The 20108-nt window shown below is 39.7% G+C and overlaps 1 protein-coding gene across 6 annotated transcripts in view; it reads left to right on the forward strand.

Moving 5' to 3' along the window:
* The window catches only part of LOC111219696 (C-terminal-binding protein 2), a 111077-nt gene that overhangs the window by 84604 nt on the left and 6365 nt on the right, over positions 1-20108 (forward strand). For all 6 annotated transcript variants that reach the window (XM_022742416.1, XM_022742418.1, XM_022742414.1 and 3 more), the window contains 5 exons: positions 1605-1759; positions 5884-6028; positions 7565-7771; positions 11517-11731; positions 13132-13262. In XM_022742416.1, coding sequence (XP_022598137.1) covers positions 1605-1759; positions 5884-6028; positions 7565-7771; positions 11517-11731; positions 13132-13262 — 853 coding nt within the window. The remainder of the gene's footprint in view (positions 1-1604; positions 1760-5883; positions 6029-7564; positions 7772-11516; positions 11732-13131; positions 13263-20108) is intronic.

Here is a 20108-nt window from a genome sequence, read left to right on the forward strand (position 1 = left end):
TCTCTAATGAGCCCTCCTCCACCTCCCCTTTCGCCTCCTCCCTCCACCCTGCTCCTTATCTGGAACCCGGCTGTCTGACGTCATCGTAATCTATGGGAGCACTTTTTAAGAGCACGCAGTTGCACACACCTGCATGTCACTCACACACACGCAGAGGGAGTTCACACTTAAGCATCCAGATATGGATCTTAGCAGGAAACCAGAGGAGAGCAAGAAAACAGTAGATAAGAAAGTGATGTCATGAAATCACACAGAAACTGTCCATAGGGGATGTTGTTGTTGTTGTCTGGACTGACTTTTGGTCTGTCAGCTTGAACAGATCCATAGCTGGTGACTGCATGCGAAGATCACGACCTGTGCAGTGTGAGGGCACTGGGACTCAGCGGGGAACCGTAGCTCTCCTCCTCAGGTCCATCCATCCACAAGGCTGGCTTCTGAGCTGCACTCTGCGAAGAAGCAGCAATGAATATTGATGCTCTTCGCTTGTTAACATTGTATGAAGCAGGGCTGGTAATTGTCTGTCTTCTCAAGGTGACACGTCTTCTTCAGTGGGATGTGTGAGAAGGTCAGCTCGGCTCTTCTCGGCTCTCTTCACTTTTAAGTGAGAAAAGTGGCGGGAGGGAAGGAGAAAGAGTCGAGCGCGGACAAAAACTAGAGTTGCAACATGCGCTTTGTCAAGTGCACTGAAGTGCAGATGTGAGTTGGCTGTGGTTTTGTTTCAGGCTCGTAGTGTTTTCTCTAACACTCTCTATTTCAATGATACATGGCTCTTTTGAGGTAGGGTGCAGTGAAACTCATTTCTAAAAGTGTAGCTCTTTCTCTTTCTTTTCTTCTTCTTCTTTTTTCGTCTTTTCTTTTCTTTTCCTCTTCTGTTCCACAGCTGCTGGTTCCATTCACATTGAGGCAAATGCAGGATCCTCTCCTTTGAACTGAGAAATGAGAACAACCAAAGTGTGCATGTGTTGGTGTGCAGTTGTACATTCACACAAGGGAATATATTCCTCTTGGTATTATGGAGTACGTGTGTGTGTGTGTGTGTGTGTGTGTGTGTGTGTGTGTGTGTGTGTGTGTGTAAAACACCTGCAGATGGTGTATATTCTTATGCACTTGTATTTTCATATCTGTGTATGTGAGGGTTTCTCTATGTGAGTGTTTGGGAGCCATGAGACAGAGAGGATTCCTGTAAGTGAGGCTGTGGTCTAATCCAGTCTTGAGTAGGCGCATTGATTTATTGAGCAACGCTTGTTAGTTTGGAGAAGGCCTGCTTCCTACTATATCCTAATCAGAACACAAGTGCGCAGACACATACACACAGCAGCTAATTATCAGATTTTTTTGTCAAGAAAACAAGAGAAAACAAGAGAGTTGACTCCAGTTCTCAGGAAAGTGTCACATGCTGATTGTCTCAATGTAACAAGGAAAAAAAGCTTCAACCAAATCGCTAAAAATATTTCAACATCCACCCCTAGTGTCTGAAAATAGTTCTGCGTTATAAACCCAAAGTTTTTTTTTGTGATAACTGCCTCTGAAATTTCTGGCAATCATGAAAAAAATATTCCCTTTTATCTAAAATAATCTTTCTTTCCTTCTCCGTCTGTCTCCAGGTATTCGGCCCCAAATCATGAACGGGCCAATGCATCCGCGCCCCCTAGTGGCGCTCCTTGATGGGCGCGACTGCACCGTGGAGATGCCCATCCTGAAAGACTTGGCAACTGTTGCATTCTGCGATGCCCAGTCCACACAGGAGATACACGAGAAGGTAGAAAAACACACAAGCGCACACATACACACTGCACTGCACTGTCGCACTGCTCCGCATCAGAAACAGCAGAAAGTTGATGGAGACATGGAGCCTGCCACTCACTCATGTCTGCCTCTTTCTGTTCCCATCACGTTGCTGATGTGTGAAGCGCGTTATATTGGCCCCATATGCACTTGCAAGTTAAAATATAGTGACTTCATTATGATTTAATGTCACTTTGTGGCACAGAGCGTGGCGCCTATATCAGTGCCATTGTTCTAATAGAGAGTCTTGTATGGCGGGGATGCAGTGTAATTACATTGGCTTGTAGAGCCTCTTTATTGCTTTTCATGCAGCGCCGTGGCTGCAAAACAATATATGGCCACAGAGATGGGTATCACCAAAGTGCTATCTCTCCATCTGCAGACGGAGTGAGAGCCGCTACATCTTTCTTCTCGCTGTTTTTATGAAAATGGGACATATTAAAAACAAAGCATTTGCATAGAGATCAATTCAATCAAAGACCTTGGGCGGTGAGGAGAAAGGGGGAGCGGGGTAGCTTTTTGTTTGTTTTAACACTGCCTTATCAGGAAAAACATGATTGTAATGTTCACCTCGCCAGCATATTCAGCAGTTCACAGTAATAACTTGCAGCCTAGATACCCAGAGGGTTGGTGTAGATTGAAAATGTCCAATCTCTTCTTTCTGCGGCATGGATGCGGCGATGCAGTGCTGATGACTCCAGGAGTTCAGTATGATGTTGTCGGGGTAGACACCAGCTGCCACACTCTCCTCCATCCACACCAGACAATATAGGAACTCATGGGAAAGGCTGGTCAAGGGTGGAATATGAAAGTAGCCTGAGGTTATGTCGGGGTCTTCCACCCGCTAAGCCCTTATTTCCCGAGTGATAGGGGCATGATGAAACACACAGGCGAATACTAATCAAGATCGAGTTACAATACCACTTCAGCAAGACCAAATCCTGCACACAGCACCTGCGCTCCAACGTCATCATCCAAGGTCGATGATCCCTCGTCTTTCTCACAGTCGTCGTGCCTCATGGTCACATATGGCTTGTAAAAGTTGGACAATTGCCCACATGGCATAGTGTCAACATTGGCCCAACACACTGTACACTGCCTGACTCTGTTCATCCAATTGTGGTTTTAAGCTTAGGGCTGCAACTAATGACTGGTCACGTAAGCAAATGATCCATTGGTATTAACATTGTTCAATCCACTGTTTTGTCTTTAAACAATGAAATGGCCTGTTTCGTCCAACATAAAGACCAGAATGCAAAGTTATTCAATTTAATGTTGGGCATTGCTTTGTAAGAGATATACTATTATTCTGTTCTCAAATGTATCGATTCATTTTCTCTTGATCAACTCATGAATTATTTGGCTAATCCCACCAGTTAAAGAACTTTTTGACATTTACAAAATACTTTTATTTGCTTTCTTGCCAAGACTTAATGTTCGATGAGCGGATTGATACCACGTCTGTGCAGCAAGTACGAAGCTACTGAGAGCAACCAGTCAGTTTGTTTATTATTGAGTTTAAGTGGAAGGCTAGCTGTTTCCAGTCTGTATTCAAAGCTAGCTAATTGGCTGCTAGCGGTAGCTTCATATATACTGCACTGACATGATAGTGGCATTAGCTTCTCATGTAACTCTAGACAAGGAAGTGAATAAGTTTTGTTCCCAAAATGTCAAACTGGTCTTTCAAGTCCATATCCACTGAAGTGTAGAGTTGTTTTTATTATTTGTAATGTTAGCCTCATTCATTCATTTTAATGGTCTTATGCCTTTTACTCACATCTCTGCTTCACTTTTTAAGTGGGTTTAAAAGGTGTAATCAATACGGGATCGTATCTTTCTCTTTATAACCTACTCCACGTTATTGTGTGATGTTGTTCTACGGTTTTTAATGCCTCTTCTATATTGTTTAATGCTGTAATCATGGCCATGTCACCCCTTAAGATGAGCAGCATGCTAAATAGCGCTAAAAAGCAACATCTTGAACAGCACATCCTCTGCCAGGTGGAGAGAATCTTTTCTCAGCGTTACAACCAGCTCTTATCCCCCATACATCCACACTGCTCACGAGTGGGATGATTTCATAGCCATAAAATCCCTCCTCAGTAAGCCAGAGTCAAACACACACAAACCGTACAGAACGTGGACCACCAAATCGTGACTCCTTTGCAACAGTATACCCTCTCCCTCTCTTTCTCTCACGCTCACCCAGGCCAAAAGGGGAGGTCTCGTTGCCATGTGAAGAAAAGCCCAGACATCATCAGAAATGATAGATGTTACAAGCAATAAGGCTCTGGTTACAGTGGAGAGTAGGATATAGATTAGGTCAGAGTTTCCATTAATATAAACTGCATTCAGAGTCGATTACCCCTAAAATGAAATTTTAAAAAAGGTAGCTTCACAGCTCTCGCTAAAAGACTCCATCACCAGCTCAAAAACAACACAAGACCTTCAGGCTTAGCCCAGAGGGAGAAAATTGTGTGTGTCATTGTGTGTGCGCATTTTGGCTGGTTGCGTGTAAGGAACATTTTAACCTTGAACTAGTATCTGGAAGGCCTGGCTGGGACTCAGCTCCAATAAAAGCAGTATGGAAATTCAGAGCTAATCTGCTAATCACAGGAAAGCTAATGCAGTTTGGCTGGGGGTGAATGCAGAGCTGTTATTTAGGCGGCTGACAGGAGCTGTGGCTGATACTGTGGGGGAACAGTTTAGATCCACATCGGACTGAAGCACAGCCCGGGTCACCTTGTCCATGTCAAGTAGCAGAGGAGAGGTTTTTCACAGTGAGGGCCCCTTCGAGGTGACTGAATTCATTTTTTTTTTTCTTTTTTTTTTTTACTCTGAGGCGAATGTTTGACTCGAGTATGGGTATTTTCTACACCAAGAAGGGTTTGTTTTTGGTTGTTTGTTAGCAGGAAATCTCAAAAATTTGTTGACTCAGACTGCTTTCATTTAGTGCAGATCCAGATTCAACAGCGCCACCATGTGGTTATTTAAATAATGCTGTAAATTGTGGCGCGTAACTTCGTAACTGTGACGTGCAAAAATGTTTTTTCTCTGGAATACTTGATTCAAGGTGAATGAAGCGTCATAGTCCATGTCCATATCTACCTCAAAGTGTTGGTTTAGTCAGATATGAGTTCAGAGTTCAGAATTATGTTCTGTTTCACGTTTTACTGTTGGTGATATTAGTGGGGAAGTACTGAGATTACACATTTGGCTCGGAGAAACACTTTCTCTTTGTAGCCACTATACATCCCCCACTAACTCAATCCAAGCTGAGTCAGTATTGTAATGTATGTAATGGGGCTTTACTATATGTACAACATGTATGACACCCTCTGATCATAGACCCAAGAAAGAAATAACTCCCAAATAAAACATTATTATAAAATAATAAGAGCACAATGAGGGATTTCTAGTCCAGGACAAACAGATGAAATAGGTACTACCAAGTAGCAATGAAAAAAAAAAATTCTGGCTGAAATGAATTTGTTTGGCTCTTTTTTGTCTCTTTCGCTCAAGATACATTTTAATTCCAAATGTTAATGAGTCAAAAGATCATCAAGTTCATCTAAATATGTGTTTGACCCACCACACGCTGTCATATCTTAAGGTTTATCCTGCGATCAGCAGCCGCCATGACCTCTGTGCAGTCAATTGTCCGGATCTTTTGTCCATTAACGCCCTCGGGCTCTGAGTGCAATAGTGTTGACTGCGCAGAACCGCGGCCCCTCCGAGACAATATAATGACTTGTTTCCACTTCCAGCTCAGGTCTGTAAAAGGACAGTGTGTCAGGGCTTCTGGTGACCATGTGATGTCTGCACTTCCCCTCACTGTGAAATCTTAAACATTCTCTTAAGTGTCCAAAGTCATGCCAGACATGTGATTTTCATGGCTCCTCTTGAAGGAATGTGATCTTGTGATTGTCATGGGATCTTATGAACACAAATGGGATAATAGCTCTGTTCCGTAGTCTGCATGGATGATGCAATGGACAAAATGATCCACAAAAGACTGATTAATGAATGAGATAAAACACTAGCTTTTCATTTAGTTAGCACACTAAATTTTATGAGTGTGTATGTGTGTGTCCGCAGGTGCTCAATGAGGCCGTGGGAGCCATGATGTACCACACCATCACCCTGACCAGAGAGGACCTGGAAAAGTTCAAAGCTCTGCGCATCATCATCCGCATCGGCAGCGGCTACGACAACATCGACATCAAGGCTGCTGGAGAGCTGGGTACGAATCCAGTCACTGCCAAAACATAAGCAGTATTAAACCTTTAAGTACAAAGTATTACAGATTATAGAGTAGAAAAATGGTCACATTTGTATGTAGTGTTGTATGTGCATTTTTCAGCTACGTTCTGTTCTGTTCGAGGGGCTTTATATTTTGTTTCGTAATAGATGTGCTTGTGCTTTGAAGTTCACGTTATCCCATGTTGTATTAATGACTTCATGGGGAGTAGTGTGGGTTGGTGTCTGCTTCTTCGCTTGTTTTGATCATTTGTTTGTCTGTTTATTATGATGCACAATACCTTGAGCACCAGTAATCAGATTTAAGTGAACCTTGAGGGGGTGATTCATCACGCCGCTGCAATGTCGCATGCGGAAAATTTCAGTGATTGGCCGAATGGGGGCGCTGTGTTTTTAGAGGTCAAAATAAGATCAGACAGTAGACAGTGGTTTAGCTGAAAGACGGGCTGCTTTGGACACATTTAGCGTTTCCTCATTTCTTTACTGTATGGATTCTAAGAACGGTATCAAAGGCCGAATTAAAGAGTCAGATGAATGGTGGACTTCCCACTGTGAGTCCGAATGTTCTAAGAGACAGAAAGGCAAAGACAGACAGAGAGAGAGAGAGATTGAGGGGGGTTCAGTCTTCTCTCTGAACCACCACCCATGCTTATATCAGCTGGCTGGTGGCTCAAACAGCCCTTACAGTTGACAAAGCTGCCATTTCCCTGCCAATACGAGATACTGTGTCTAACTGCCACCCACTCACCAAAGGCGCTCTGCCTCGCAACGCAGGAGTCAAAAGCTATCGTGCCTGGAGAAGGCGGCGCTGATATGACGGCTGTTCTCGGGGAGAAGAAAAGGGGCCATTGATTGAGCAGGCTCGGGCTATTTTTTGCTGTCCAGAGACGGCTGTGCTGTTACTCTGAGATACAGAGTGGGATGAGGACATTAGAGGAGAGCGAGGGCAGACAGAAGTGCATAAATGTTGGAAAAAAAGGAGAAAAAAATAGGAATAATAAAAGAAAAGAAAACCCTTGTGTGGTGGAGGACAGGCAAGGTAATACCACAGGGTCAGGGGGTTTGAATTCTCTGCAGACAATAAAATTATGAGCCTTCTGATGGAAAGTGCCTAAAACTTGCTATATTATGCACGTTGACATAGGTTTAGATAGAATAGGGACACAATTATTAGATATATCATATCTTGACTTTTAGAGGGGTCATATTATGATGATATGATCATATCTTGTTATTGTTTTACAAAATTCTCTTCCCCAAATTAGTGATTCTAGGTGATTCAAAGTGTGTATCTCAATTCTGAATAAATGTCTACAACCTCACATTATGTGTTCACTGAATTAACCACAAGTTCAGCCAATCTATCAGTTAACCTGCCTGATATCGTTAACTAATCATTTTGTAATCAAACAGCACAAAGAAAGATCATTAGAAGTATGATATTGATATTTTCTGGCACTGAGCTAGATTCATTTTTAAACGCTTCTGCCTTGTGTTGTGTTTGCGACTCTTTCCCCAGGAATCGCAGTCTGTAACATTCCCTCGGCCGCTGTGGAGGAGACGGCGGACTCCACCCTGTGCCACATCCTCAACCTTTACCGGCGAAACACCTGGCTCTACCAGGCTCTCCGGGAGGGCACGCGGGTCCAGAGTGTGGAGCAGATCCGCGAGGTGGCGTCAGGCGCCGCCCGCATCCGTGGTGAAACCCTCGGCCTCATCGGCTTCGGTGAATAAAAGACATTCAGTCGTTAAACTCCCCTTTGTTTTCAGTTTTCTGCTCCCTTTCCATGCCTCTCCTTCTGTGTTTTCATATCCTCTCCCCGCTCAGTGTGCCTTCTGTTTTCCTGCCCTGATAAGGTTATTTTTCTCCCTCTGCCCGTCCCACAGATTATCTCAAGGTTGTCTGTTTCACCTCCCTCCGGGCTGACTTCCTTTTCTCTGCCACACTGTTCTCTCATCCCACTGCTCTAATGCTCACCATTATATCTCCATTTTTCTCTCTTCTGTTTTCGACTCTGTCACTGTGGTCCCTCGACATCTTGCCCTGCCATAATCAGGCTCCTCATGGTAGACTGGATTCTGCCTCAGTGTGTGTGCGTGCGTGCGTGCGTGTGTGTGTGTGTATGTTTCCCTCTCTGCACCTGTTTCACAGCTGATTGTGTGTATTTGTGCGTCATTCTGCCCTGTCTCAACATCACTGGGCTGACAGATACTCTGTCTTCTCAAAAACCTTTCCAGAGTGCCACCTTATCTCTTTGTCCACATACACTCCCCCCACAAAACACACACACACACACACACACACACACACACACACACACACACACACAAACACACAACCTCCTCCCCCCACTACAGGTCCCAGACAGCTGCCTAGACTTACTGTGCCCAAACAGCAGGTCCTGGCAAAGAAAATGCCCCCACCAATCTCTCTCTGTCTCTCTCACCCATCCTCCCACCTCCAGCCTCCTCTCCAGGTCTTTCTGGCTCTAGCCATCTCCAAAACAATGTCCATTGTAAGCAGGAGGTTGGGGAGAGCAAAGGCCTCCTGGTGTTTGTTTGTAGGACTCTGCACATACAACCAGGCTTCAAATACACAGACTGAAAAAACCTCTGGCTCTGGGGCAACAATAGACACAGGAGCACTTGAAGTACCAGCCATGCCAAGCTTCGACCTCTACACTCTTAGAAAGAGTGTTGAGCTCACTGACGAATTCATTTGATTATTAGTTTTTACTAATAAATGAAATGTTGTATCATGGTATTTAATAAGAATAAAATGAATGCCTCTGCCTCGTAAATAATCCCAAATTAGTAGTGTAGTCAACCCTTTGCTCGATTTGGTCAAATTGATTAATTTCACCTAAGAGGAGTCACCTTTTCTGAACTTGTTGTTTGTCATTATTCAAGGATTATTCCCTCTTGTGATGAAAACCAGTTAAAGCTGCTGGTTTTGCATCAGTGTCATTTACTGATGCAGCGAGCAGGAAAAAAAACAACAACTCACTGTAAGCTATCAGCCTAGCACTTAACGACGAAGTTCCTGACTAGCTGCGGAACATAGGGAACATTAAACAGCTACAGAGCTAGATATTTCGTACAGGAGATGATGGAGAACAAAAAGGGAGCGTGAATAATATATATACTCCAAATAATAGTAGTGTTGTGGTTGTAGCTTGTTTCTGCTGCCCCCAAATGGCCCAAAAATAAATAAATTGGAATAAATTGGAGTGGCTATGTTTTGCTTATGTTATTTAGAAGGTATAATAATGAATGTAAAAACTTTCTATATTTAGTTTCATTATAGTTATATTACGGTTATAAATGTAATATTGAAAAAAGTATTAAATCTGTGATCAGTAAACATTTACTATTAAATTTAATCCAAAGTAAGACAAGAAACAAAAAAAGAAGGAATGAAAACTCAGAAAAAAGACACATTAGACACAAAAAGCAATAATGGATTTTACACAGACAGTAATACAACAACAGTACAATGCTGAGTTACACGAACATGATCATACAATTGTTTTGGCAGCAATTACTGATTTCATGCTAGTTGTAAATTGCTTTAGTTATTTAAGGTAAAATAATGCGTAGTAGTGTCGAGCTTCAATGGTATTGTTTTGCAATATGGTGATGTGTGTCAATAAAAGAAACCATCTTCATTAACATCGTGATATTAAATCGAAACCAAAATGTTGTGCACTAAGGCACTACATAGGCACATCATTTTATCTGTTTAGGAGAAATACACGAACGCAAAAGACCTCATCCAATCATTTTCTTGACGGCCTGCTGTATACATTAAAACTGAAAGCATTCCTAAATATTAAGATTCATATCCATTCTTTCCCCCGAGTTGGCCTTAAGCAATCTCCATTACATCCTCACCGGGTTGGAAGGAGTTGATTTCACAAGTCTTTGTGCAAAACACAAAAGCAAAAGTCTGCCACTGAGAGTGGAGAGTGAGTTGTCAGAGCTCAAACCTCCTGGTTACAGCACACACTCACCGTTAGTGGCATTGATTAGTGTGGGAAGGGAGGGAGGGGGGCTTAGAAATACAGAAAGGATACAAACTGTTTTTGGTTCTTAGGTATTGCCATGTTAAAGGAAAAATCCATACAAATACACTAATAGTTTCCTAATAGGTTCTGGTGCAGCTAGAGTACAACAAAATTAGGAAATTGAGATATTTTTAAACACCAGAAATATCAACTGTAAACAGATTTTATTTTGAAAAATCAAAGAGGTACAGTTTCTCTCTAAACCCACCACTTTGCACCAATTTGCCAACAATCACACAGGCGGAAAATCGTTGTAGAAGAAGCTGAGATGCCAATTTCGACATCACCCCCCACCCCACCCCCAGCAGCATCAGTAAATCAGATTGTACTGCAGCTGCAAAACGACCTGGTGTGTTTCAAACTGACTGGAAATACTCGTTCCCCTGCTGCTGCTGTAACTGAAGCAGACGGGCGGCTGAGGAACAGTGAATACACCAAAAAAAGATTTGTCACTTCAGGAAGGCTGATTTTTAAAAAATTTTTTTTTTTTTACTGTAATGGATAAATTAATCGCTAATGAAAATAATCTTAAAGTGCAGCTATAATCCATCACCACCATGAAAAGGATTCGTCTGAGCAGTTGCTTTAGTATTACAATGCTGTTGTCACTGAGTCTTTATGCTGGTGTCTCTTATTTGCTGAGATTAAAGGAAAAATAAAAAATAAAAAGAGATAGTGATAGTGATCCTCCTCGTCTGTGGAGCCTAAGAGCAAGACATAATGCTCCATCACAAAGAGAGGACCTTGAGAGTGTAAAGGACCTTATCGATCCTTTTCACCAGCAACAACATCCAACTCTCCATAACTCTCTCACTCAGCTGCTGCTGCTGCAGGAGCAGGAGTAGGAGCGGGCATCTTCAGCAGCAGAGCAGAGTGGATACTCACTGCCTACACAACAAATGGCTCTGAGAGACAGAGCGTCTAACACATTGTTCTCTTCCTGCGAAAGGTTTTTAGGGATATTAAATGGTGTCTTAAAGTTTTTTTTTTTTTTTTGCTCTTTCATGTTTGTTGTGTTCAACAGGCAGGATGTTAAGTGCTCATTATGATAAGTTTGCAGCCCTTTGCTTTTCCTGTCATTTTAGGAAAAAATATGTTGTAGCTGATTTTGCGTTTGCAGTATTTAAGTCACTCCATTAGATCAGGGATTCTTTAAGAGCGGTTCGCAACTTGGTGTTGTACTGTGCAGTGTTGGCTCCCAGTCCTCAAAAATCTGATGATTTCTACAGACATGTCTGTAGAAATCCTTCCTTGTCTTAATCAGAATTGATGCAATTTGTGACATAAGTTGCCCAAAAAGGTCGAGAATCCCTGCTCTAGTACCTAAAATAGAAATGTCATAGAAAAGCTCCTGTGTTTGACAGTGCACATTAATAAACACCATCTACTACTCTGTGTGCACAGGTCGTTCAGGCCAGGCGGTGGCAGTGAGAGCCAAGGTTTTCGGCTTCAACGTCATCTTCTACGACCCCTACCTGCAGGACGGCCTGGAGCGCTCGCTGGGAGTCCAGCGCGTCTACACCCTGCAGGACCTGCTCTACCAGAGCGACTGCGTCTCCCTGCACTGCAACCTGAACGAACACAACCACCACCTCATCAACGACTTCACCATCAAACAGGTAACATTAGTAAAAGGCACACACACACCCACACACACACACACACACACACACACGTACACACACACATGCAGACGTGTCATCCAGACAGAGCTGAACATCCCATTGAACAGCTGTGACCTGACCTGGGCTTAATGCAGTGCTATCTAGCAGGTAGACAAGCAGAGCTGCTGGTGTATTATTACTCTGTCAGCCTGGAGGCTGTCCTAAAGAGCATTATAGTCGGTAGAAAGAGAGAGGGAGCGAGCGAGAGAGAGAGAAAAAAGAGAGGAACCGGCAGCAGCCTTCCTGCCTGCACATTCCCTGCTCTTTATCTTAAGCTCCACCAAAGCTGGACACAAATTCATTCCTTTGCTCTGTCAAATGCAATTAGCGCCAGCCCACGGCTACAGCAAATATATCGACTAGGCTGCACAGCAGGGGGCTGAGAGCACAGTGAGGGGAAAGTGCTGTTCTCTGAGTCGATGGCTGCACTCTGAGGCGCTGCCTTGGGTGACACCTGCAGGGACGCTGAGGAACTGCACAGGCTGAAAAAGCATCTCCCTTCCTTCTCTTGATATCTCCCCATGTTGCCGCTCACTGTTTTTTTTTTTTTTTCCTGTCTTGTCTCCCGTGTGCCCTTCTCTCTCTGAAGTTTGTGAGTTTTTCAGTGTGTGAGGAGAAGTGGGTGTAGGGTGATAGCCTAACCTAGTTAACTCTGTGTCGTTTTCCAAAGCTTAAGATTCTCAGCTGCCTCTTAAGTGCTGCAATGAAAGAACACTTTCCTCTCTTTTCTCACCAAAAATCTTGGCAGTCGCTCTCGGCTTCTAAAGTGGAAACGTGTGTGTGCATGTTTGTGTGTTTCTGTGTGTGTCAAAACCACCAAGGCCTAATAAAAGACTGCCTGCCAGCGTAAAGGCTTTTCATGCCCCTGGATTTTAGCTTTTGTCAAGATTAAGGGATTACTTTCTTCTGAGCATATTCATTTGATTTTTTTTTTCCTTCCTCCCTCTTACACTTTTTGTTGTGCCTTTTTTTTCCCCCTACAAGCAGCAATGGGTGGTGGCACTGCCTCATCTTTCAGCTCATCCCTCATCCTTCATTTCATCTCTCGGTTTTGGATAAAGACTGTTCTCTATCCCACATCTGACAGTATTTTCTCCCAGGTGCTGCCTGTCATCTAGATCTTTCAGGTGTCTTCTCAATTTCTGTCCCGTGTAATATGCTCTAAGACCCTAAATTGCAGATATTCAATCCTGATTGATGTGCTTTAGATCAGACAGATTAATTTGACTGCCAGGCTGACAGACACACAGAAACAGAGAAACGCACACATCCGATCTTTCATCTGTAAATAAACGGCTATATGTCTGCTCATCTGTGCTGATGTGTTTTGTATTTCTGTGTCCTGTGTGCCACAGATGCGTCAGGGTGCATTCCTGGTCAATACTGCGCGGGGAGGTCTGGTGGATGAGAAAGCCTTGGCCCAGGCATTGAAGGAGGGCAGGATACGTGGAGCTGCCCTGGACGTCCATGAGACGGAGCCCTTCACGTAAGTTTACACACACACACACACACACACACACACACACACACACACACACAAAGAAAAATCTCAAAGCCAGACAGATGATTAGAGACAGATGACAGATAGAGACAAGGAAATAGATGAGTTGGTATGGAGGTAGATTTGTTTCAATATTATTTGTTTGAACAGATCGACAATCTGTGCATAAATGTATAATCTGTAAATATTAAAAGCCTTCCACAAATACAAAAAAGATATTTTCAAATTCACATAAATATATAATGGATTTGCAAATATAATAAGTCCACAAATAAAAAAATAATCTGTGAATACATCCAATTAATTTACAAATAAATGAAAGGCATTTGTGAATATCTTCCTAACATTTACAACTTTCAAACAGACATTTCTTAATCAATTTTCTATTTGTAAAGCGAAAAAGCATTTGTGGATCTCAATTCTAGGCTTGTGGATTTAAATTTTACACACACAGAGTTTTGAAACAAACTTTCGCAAAACACCTGCTGACGATGCCATTTTCGCTTCTCAAAGTAAGAGCACGTAGTCTTTTATGTGTTTATGGTTTTTTTCCCCCAAATAATCGGCGACAATTAATGTGATTGTAAGATATGAAGTGACAGGAACTGGTTAAGGTCTTTCATAGTATGGCTGTTGGTGTTGATTTGTTTTGTTAAGAAATTACAAATTGTAATTTTATTGTTCATTGTTAATATTTAGGCTAAGCTAACATTAACTACTAAACTGGCACCTGTTTCCATGGCGACAGTAAACATTCATGTTGCAGACTGAGGGAATGAAAGCAGGGTGATGGATTTTTTACACTGTGATGTTGATGAAGAAATATTGTAAATAGACCACATTTCATACTCATCCAACCTGTAAAGAGATACTTGGTGTCATCTTTACAATTGAGTTTAATGTAATCATTCAATCCATTTGCTGTTTACACAATAATTGGTATTTTCTACATGTAGGCTATAATAATTTGGCAGTTATCATCACTTGGCCTGTGCAGTCACTACACCAGCCAACTCATCTCTTACAGGTGGGAATAGCAAGTCCAGCCCAAGGCATAAACAAACTAAGCGGCCTTACTATACGGTGACTTTTATAGCCTTACCATACTAGGCAATTTTATGCCTTACTATACTATGATGTTTTCATGCCTTACTATACTATGACTTTGTCATGGGGGTAGTACAGTGATTAGAACTGTTGCCCCACACTGAAAAGGTTCTGGGTTTGAATCCCGGACCTGGGGCCATTCTATGTGGAGATGGCACGTACTCCCTTTGCCTGCTAGGGTCCTCTCTGGTTACTCCTGCTTCCTCCCGCAAACGCATGCACATTAGGTTAATTGCTGACTCAAATGCCTTACTATGACTTTTTTATTCATTACTATACTATGACTTTTTATAACTTATTATACTATGACCTTTTTAGGCCTTAGTATACAATGACGTTTTCATGACTTTTTATGCCTTAATTTACTATGACGTTTTATGAACTTTTATGCCTAACTATACTATGTCGTTTTTATGAGTTTTTATGCTTTACTATACATTGACGTTTTTATGCCTTTTTATGCCTTACTATACTATGTCGTTTTTATTACTTTTAAGGCCTTAGTATAGTATGACGTTTGTATGACTTTTTAGGCCTTAATATAAGATGACGTTTTATGAACTTTTATGCCTTACTATACTATGTCGTTTTTATGACTTTTTATGCCTTACTATACAATAATGTTTTTATGCCTTTTTATGCCTTACTATATCAAGATATTTTTATGCCTTACTATACTATGACTTTTCTGACTTTTTATACCTTACTATACTATGTATTTTTTATTAGTTTTTTATGCCCTATTATACAGTGATGTTTCTATGTTTTTTTATGCCTTCCTATACTATGTTGTTTTTATGACTTTTTATACCTTAATATAGCAAGATATTTTTATGCCTTACTATACTTACTGTCATTTTTATGACTTTCCAAGCCTCACTATACAATAACATTTTTATGCCTTTTTATGCCTTACTATAGCAAGATATTTTTATGCCTTACTATACTATGTCGTTTTTATGACTTTCCAAGCCTCACTATACAATAACATTTTTATGCCTTTTTATGCCTTACTATAGCAAGATATTTTTATGCCTTACTATACTATGTCGTTTTTATGACTTTCTAGGCCTTACTATACTATGTTGTTTTTATGTCTTACTATACTATGACTTTTCTGACTTTTTATACCTTACTATACTATGTATTTTTTATTAGTTTTTTATGCCTTATTATACAGTGACATTTCAGTTTTTTTATGCCTTACGATACTATGTCGTTTTTATGACTTTTTATGCCTTAATATAGCAAGATATTTTTATGCCTTACAATACTATGTCGTTTTTATGACTTTCTAGGCCTCACTATACAATAATGTTTTTATGCCTTACTATACAATGACATTTTTTATCACTTTTTATGCCTTACTATAGTATGCCTTACTATTTTTTTTTTTTTTATGGCTTTTTAGGCCTAACTATACTATGTCGTTTTTATGAGCTTTTATGCTTTACTATACATTGACGTTTTCATGCCTTTTCATGCCTTACTATACTATGTCGTTTTTATTACTTTTAAGGCCCTAGTATAGTATGACGTTTGTATGACTTTTTAGGCCTTAATATAAGATGACGTTTTATGAACTTTTATGCCTTACTATACTATGTTGTTTTTTTTTACTTTTTATGTCTTACTATACTATGACTTTTCTGACTTTTTATACCTTACTATACTATGTATTTTTTATTAGTTTTTTATGCCTTATTATACAGTGACATTTCTATGTTTTTTTATGCCTTCCTATACTATGTTGTTTTTATGACTTTTTATACCTTAATATAGCAAGATATTTTTATGCCTTACTATACTATGTCGTTTTTATGACTTTCCAAGCCTCACTGTACAATAACATTTTTATGACTTTTTATGCCTTACTATAGCAAGATATTTTTATGCCTTACAATACTATGTCGTTTTTATGACTTTCTAGGCCTCACTATACAATAATGTTTTTATGCCTTACTATACAATGACATTTTTTATCACTTTTTATGCCTTACTATAGTATGCCTTACTATTTTTTTTTTTTTTATGGCTTTTTAGGCCTTAATATACTATGATGTTTTATGAACTTTTATGCCTAACTATACTATGTCGTTTTTATGAGCTTTTATGCTTTACTATACATTGACGTTTTCATGCCTTTTCATGCCTTACTATACTATGTCGTTTTTATTACTTTTAAGGCCTTAGTATAGTATGACGTTTGTATGACTTTTTAGGCCTTAATATAAGATTACGTTTTATGAACTTTTATGCCTTACTATACTATGTTGTTTTTTTTTACTTTTTATGTCTTACTATACTATGACTTTTCTGACTTTTTATACCTTACTATACTATGTATTTTTTATTCGTTTTTTATGCCTTATTATACAGTGACATTTCAGTGTTTTTATGCCTTACGATACTATGTCGTTTTTATGACTTTTTATGCCTTAATATAGCAAGATATTTTTATGCCTTACAATACTATGTCGTTTTTATGACTTTCTAGGCCTCACTATACAATAATGTTTTTATGCCTTACTATACAATGACATTTTTTATCACTTTTTATGCCTTACTATAGTATGCCTTACTATTTTTTTTTTTTTTTATGGCTTTTTAGGCCTTAATATACTATGATGTTTTATGAACTTTTATGCCTAACTATACTATGTCGTTTTTATGAGCTTTTATGCTTTACTATACATTGACGTTTTCATGCCTTTTCATGCCTTACTATACTATGTCGTTTTTATTACTTTTAAGGCCTTAGTATAGTATGACGTTTGTATGACTTTTTAGGCCTTAATATAAGATGACGTTTTATGAACTTTTATGCCTTACTATACTATGTTGTTTTTTTGACTTTTTATGTCTTACTATACTATGACTTTTCTGACTTTTTATACCTTACTATACTATGTATTTTTTATTCGTTTTTTATGCCTTATTATACAGTGACATTTCTGTTTTTTTTATGCCTTACGATACTATGTCGTTTTATGACTTTTTATGCCTTACTATAACAAGATATTTTCATGCCTTACAATACTATGTCATTTTTATGACTTTCTAGGCCTCACTATACAATAACGTTTTTATGCCTTTTTATGCCTTACTATACTATGTCGTTTTTATGACTTTCTAGGCCTCACTATACAATAACGTTTTTATGCCTTTTTATGCCTTACTATACTATGTCGTTTTTATGACTTTCTAGGCCTCACTATACAATAACGTTTTTATGCCTTTTTATGCCTTACTATACTATGTCGTTTTTATGACTTTCTAGGCCTCACTATACAATAACGTTTTTATGCCTTTTTATGCCTTACTATACTATGTCGTTTTTATGACTTTCTAGGCCTCACTATACAATAACGTTTTTATGCCTTTTTATGCCTTACTATACTATGTCGTTTTTATGACTTTCTAGGCCTCACTATACAATAACGTTTTTATGCCTTTTTATGCCTTACTATACTATGTCGTTTTTATGACTTTCTAGGCCTCACTATACAATAACGTTTTTATGCCTTTTTATGCCTTACTATACTATGTCGTTTTTATGACTTTCTAGGCCTCACTATACAATAACGTTTTTATGCCTTTTTATGCCTTACTATACTATGTCGTTTTTATGACTTTCTAGGCCTCACTATACAATAACGTTTTTATGCCTTTTTATGCCTTACTATACTATGTCGTTTTTATGACTTTCTAGGCCTCACTATACAATAACGTTTTTATGCCTTTTTATGCCTTACTATACTATGTCGTTTTTATGACTTTCTAGGCCTCACTATACAATAACGTTTTTATGCCTTTTTATGCCTTACTATACTATGTCGTTTTTATGACTTTCTAGGCCTCACTATACAATAACGTTTTTATGCCTTTTTATGCCTTACTATACTATGTCGTTTTTATGACTTTCTAGGCCTCACTATACAATAACGTTTTTATGCCTTTTTATGCCTTACTATACTATGTCGTTTTTATGACTTTCTAGGCCTCACTATACAATAACGTTTTTATGCCTTTTTATGCCTTACTATACTATGTCGTTTTTATGACTTTCTAGGCCTCACTATACAATAACGTTTTTATGCCTTTTTATGCCTTACTATACTATGTCGTTTTTATGACTTTCTAGGCCTCACTATACAATAACGTTTTTATGCCTTTTTATGCCTTACTATACTATGTCGTTTTTATGACTTTCTAGGCCTCACTATACAATAACGTTTTTATGCCTTTTTATGCCTTACTATACGACCGGTATGTCTTTTTTATGACTTTTATGCCTTACTATACTATTTTGTTTTTTTTACTTTTTATGCCTTACTCAACTATGATGTTTGTATGGCTAATTATGCCTTACTTATGTTGTTTTTCTGACTTTTTATGTCTTACTATTATACTTGACTTTTCTGACTTTTTATGCCTTACTACACTATGTATTTTTTATTCGTTTTTTATGCCTTATTATGCAGTGACGTTTTTATGTTTTTTTATGCCTTACTATACTATGTTGTTTTTATGACTTTTAAGGCCTTACTATACTATGTCGTTTGAATGACTTTTTATGCCTTACTGTACTAGGTCGTTTTTATGAGTTTTTAGGCCTTAGTATAGTATGACGTTTCTATGACTTTTTATGCCTTACTATACTATGACGTTTTTGTGACTTTTCATGCCTTACTATACTATTTCGTTTTTTTTACTTTTTATGCCTTACTCAACTATGATGTTTGTATGGCTAATTATGCCTTACTATACTACGTTGTCTTCATCAGTTTTTAAGCCTTACTATACCATCACATTTCTCTGACTCTTTATGCCTTACTATACCATGATGTTGTTATGCTTTTTTTGCCTTACCAAACTATGACGTTTTTATGACTTTTTAGGTCGACTATAATGTTTTATGAGTTTTTATGCCTTACTATACTATCGTCAGGTTATGTAGTTTATGGACCCAAATCCAGACCATCTGAAAAAGTGATTTAATAAATGAAGTAAAGAAAGAAACTTACAAAAACGGTTAAAATGTGGAGAATTTAAAATCCAAAATGAAGATAAAACAGAATAACTCTGGAATAAAACAGTACAACATAAAATACAAATAGTTTCGAAATATTACAGGAAATGAACCTAAAGTCCAAATGAAAAAGTCCAAACATGTGGTTCAAACATAAATAACAAAAGTCCAAACACAGTCCTTCAGGGAAGATCATGACAGAACCAAAGCCAGATACCAGACGGCCCACCTGGCAAACCAAGAACACAGCTTGGTGGTAGGAGGGGGTCTGGAGGAGGGATCCAAGGGCCATTGGATAGTAAGGAGAGGAAAAGGGGGAAGGGAAGGAGCAGGGGATCACAGGGGAAGAGCAGGAGACCACCAACTCAGGGGCAGAACATCGGCCGAGGAATGGGGCAAAGGACGGAGCCCAGGCAGACAGACTGGGCTGCTTGCAAGGATGGTCTGGAGGCTGGACGCACAGACTGGGAAGCTTGGTAGAATGGCCAGGAGGCCAGACAGATGAATGGAGCTGCTCTGGAGGACATCGGTGAAGACTCTGTCTTTCTGGAGGTTGAGCTGGAGGGCGACGGCGAAGACCTGGTCTTTCTGGAGGGCGAGCAGGAGGCCAACGTTGCAGGCAGAATCCTTCTGGAGGGCGAGCAGGAGGCCGGCGAACAAGTGACTGGGGATCAAGAGCAGGAGGTGGCCAG

Source organism: Seriola dumerili, unplaced genomic scaffold, assembly GCF_002260705.1.
Source record: "Seriola dumerili isolate Sdu_G_001 unplaced genomic scaffold, Sdu_1.0 BDQW01000068.1, whole genome shotgun sequence".
In the NCBI taxonomy this organism is placed as follows: Eukaryota; Metazoa; Chordata; class Actinopteri; order Carangiformes; family Carangidae; genus Seriola; species Seriola dumerili.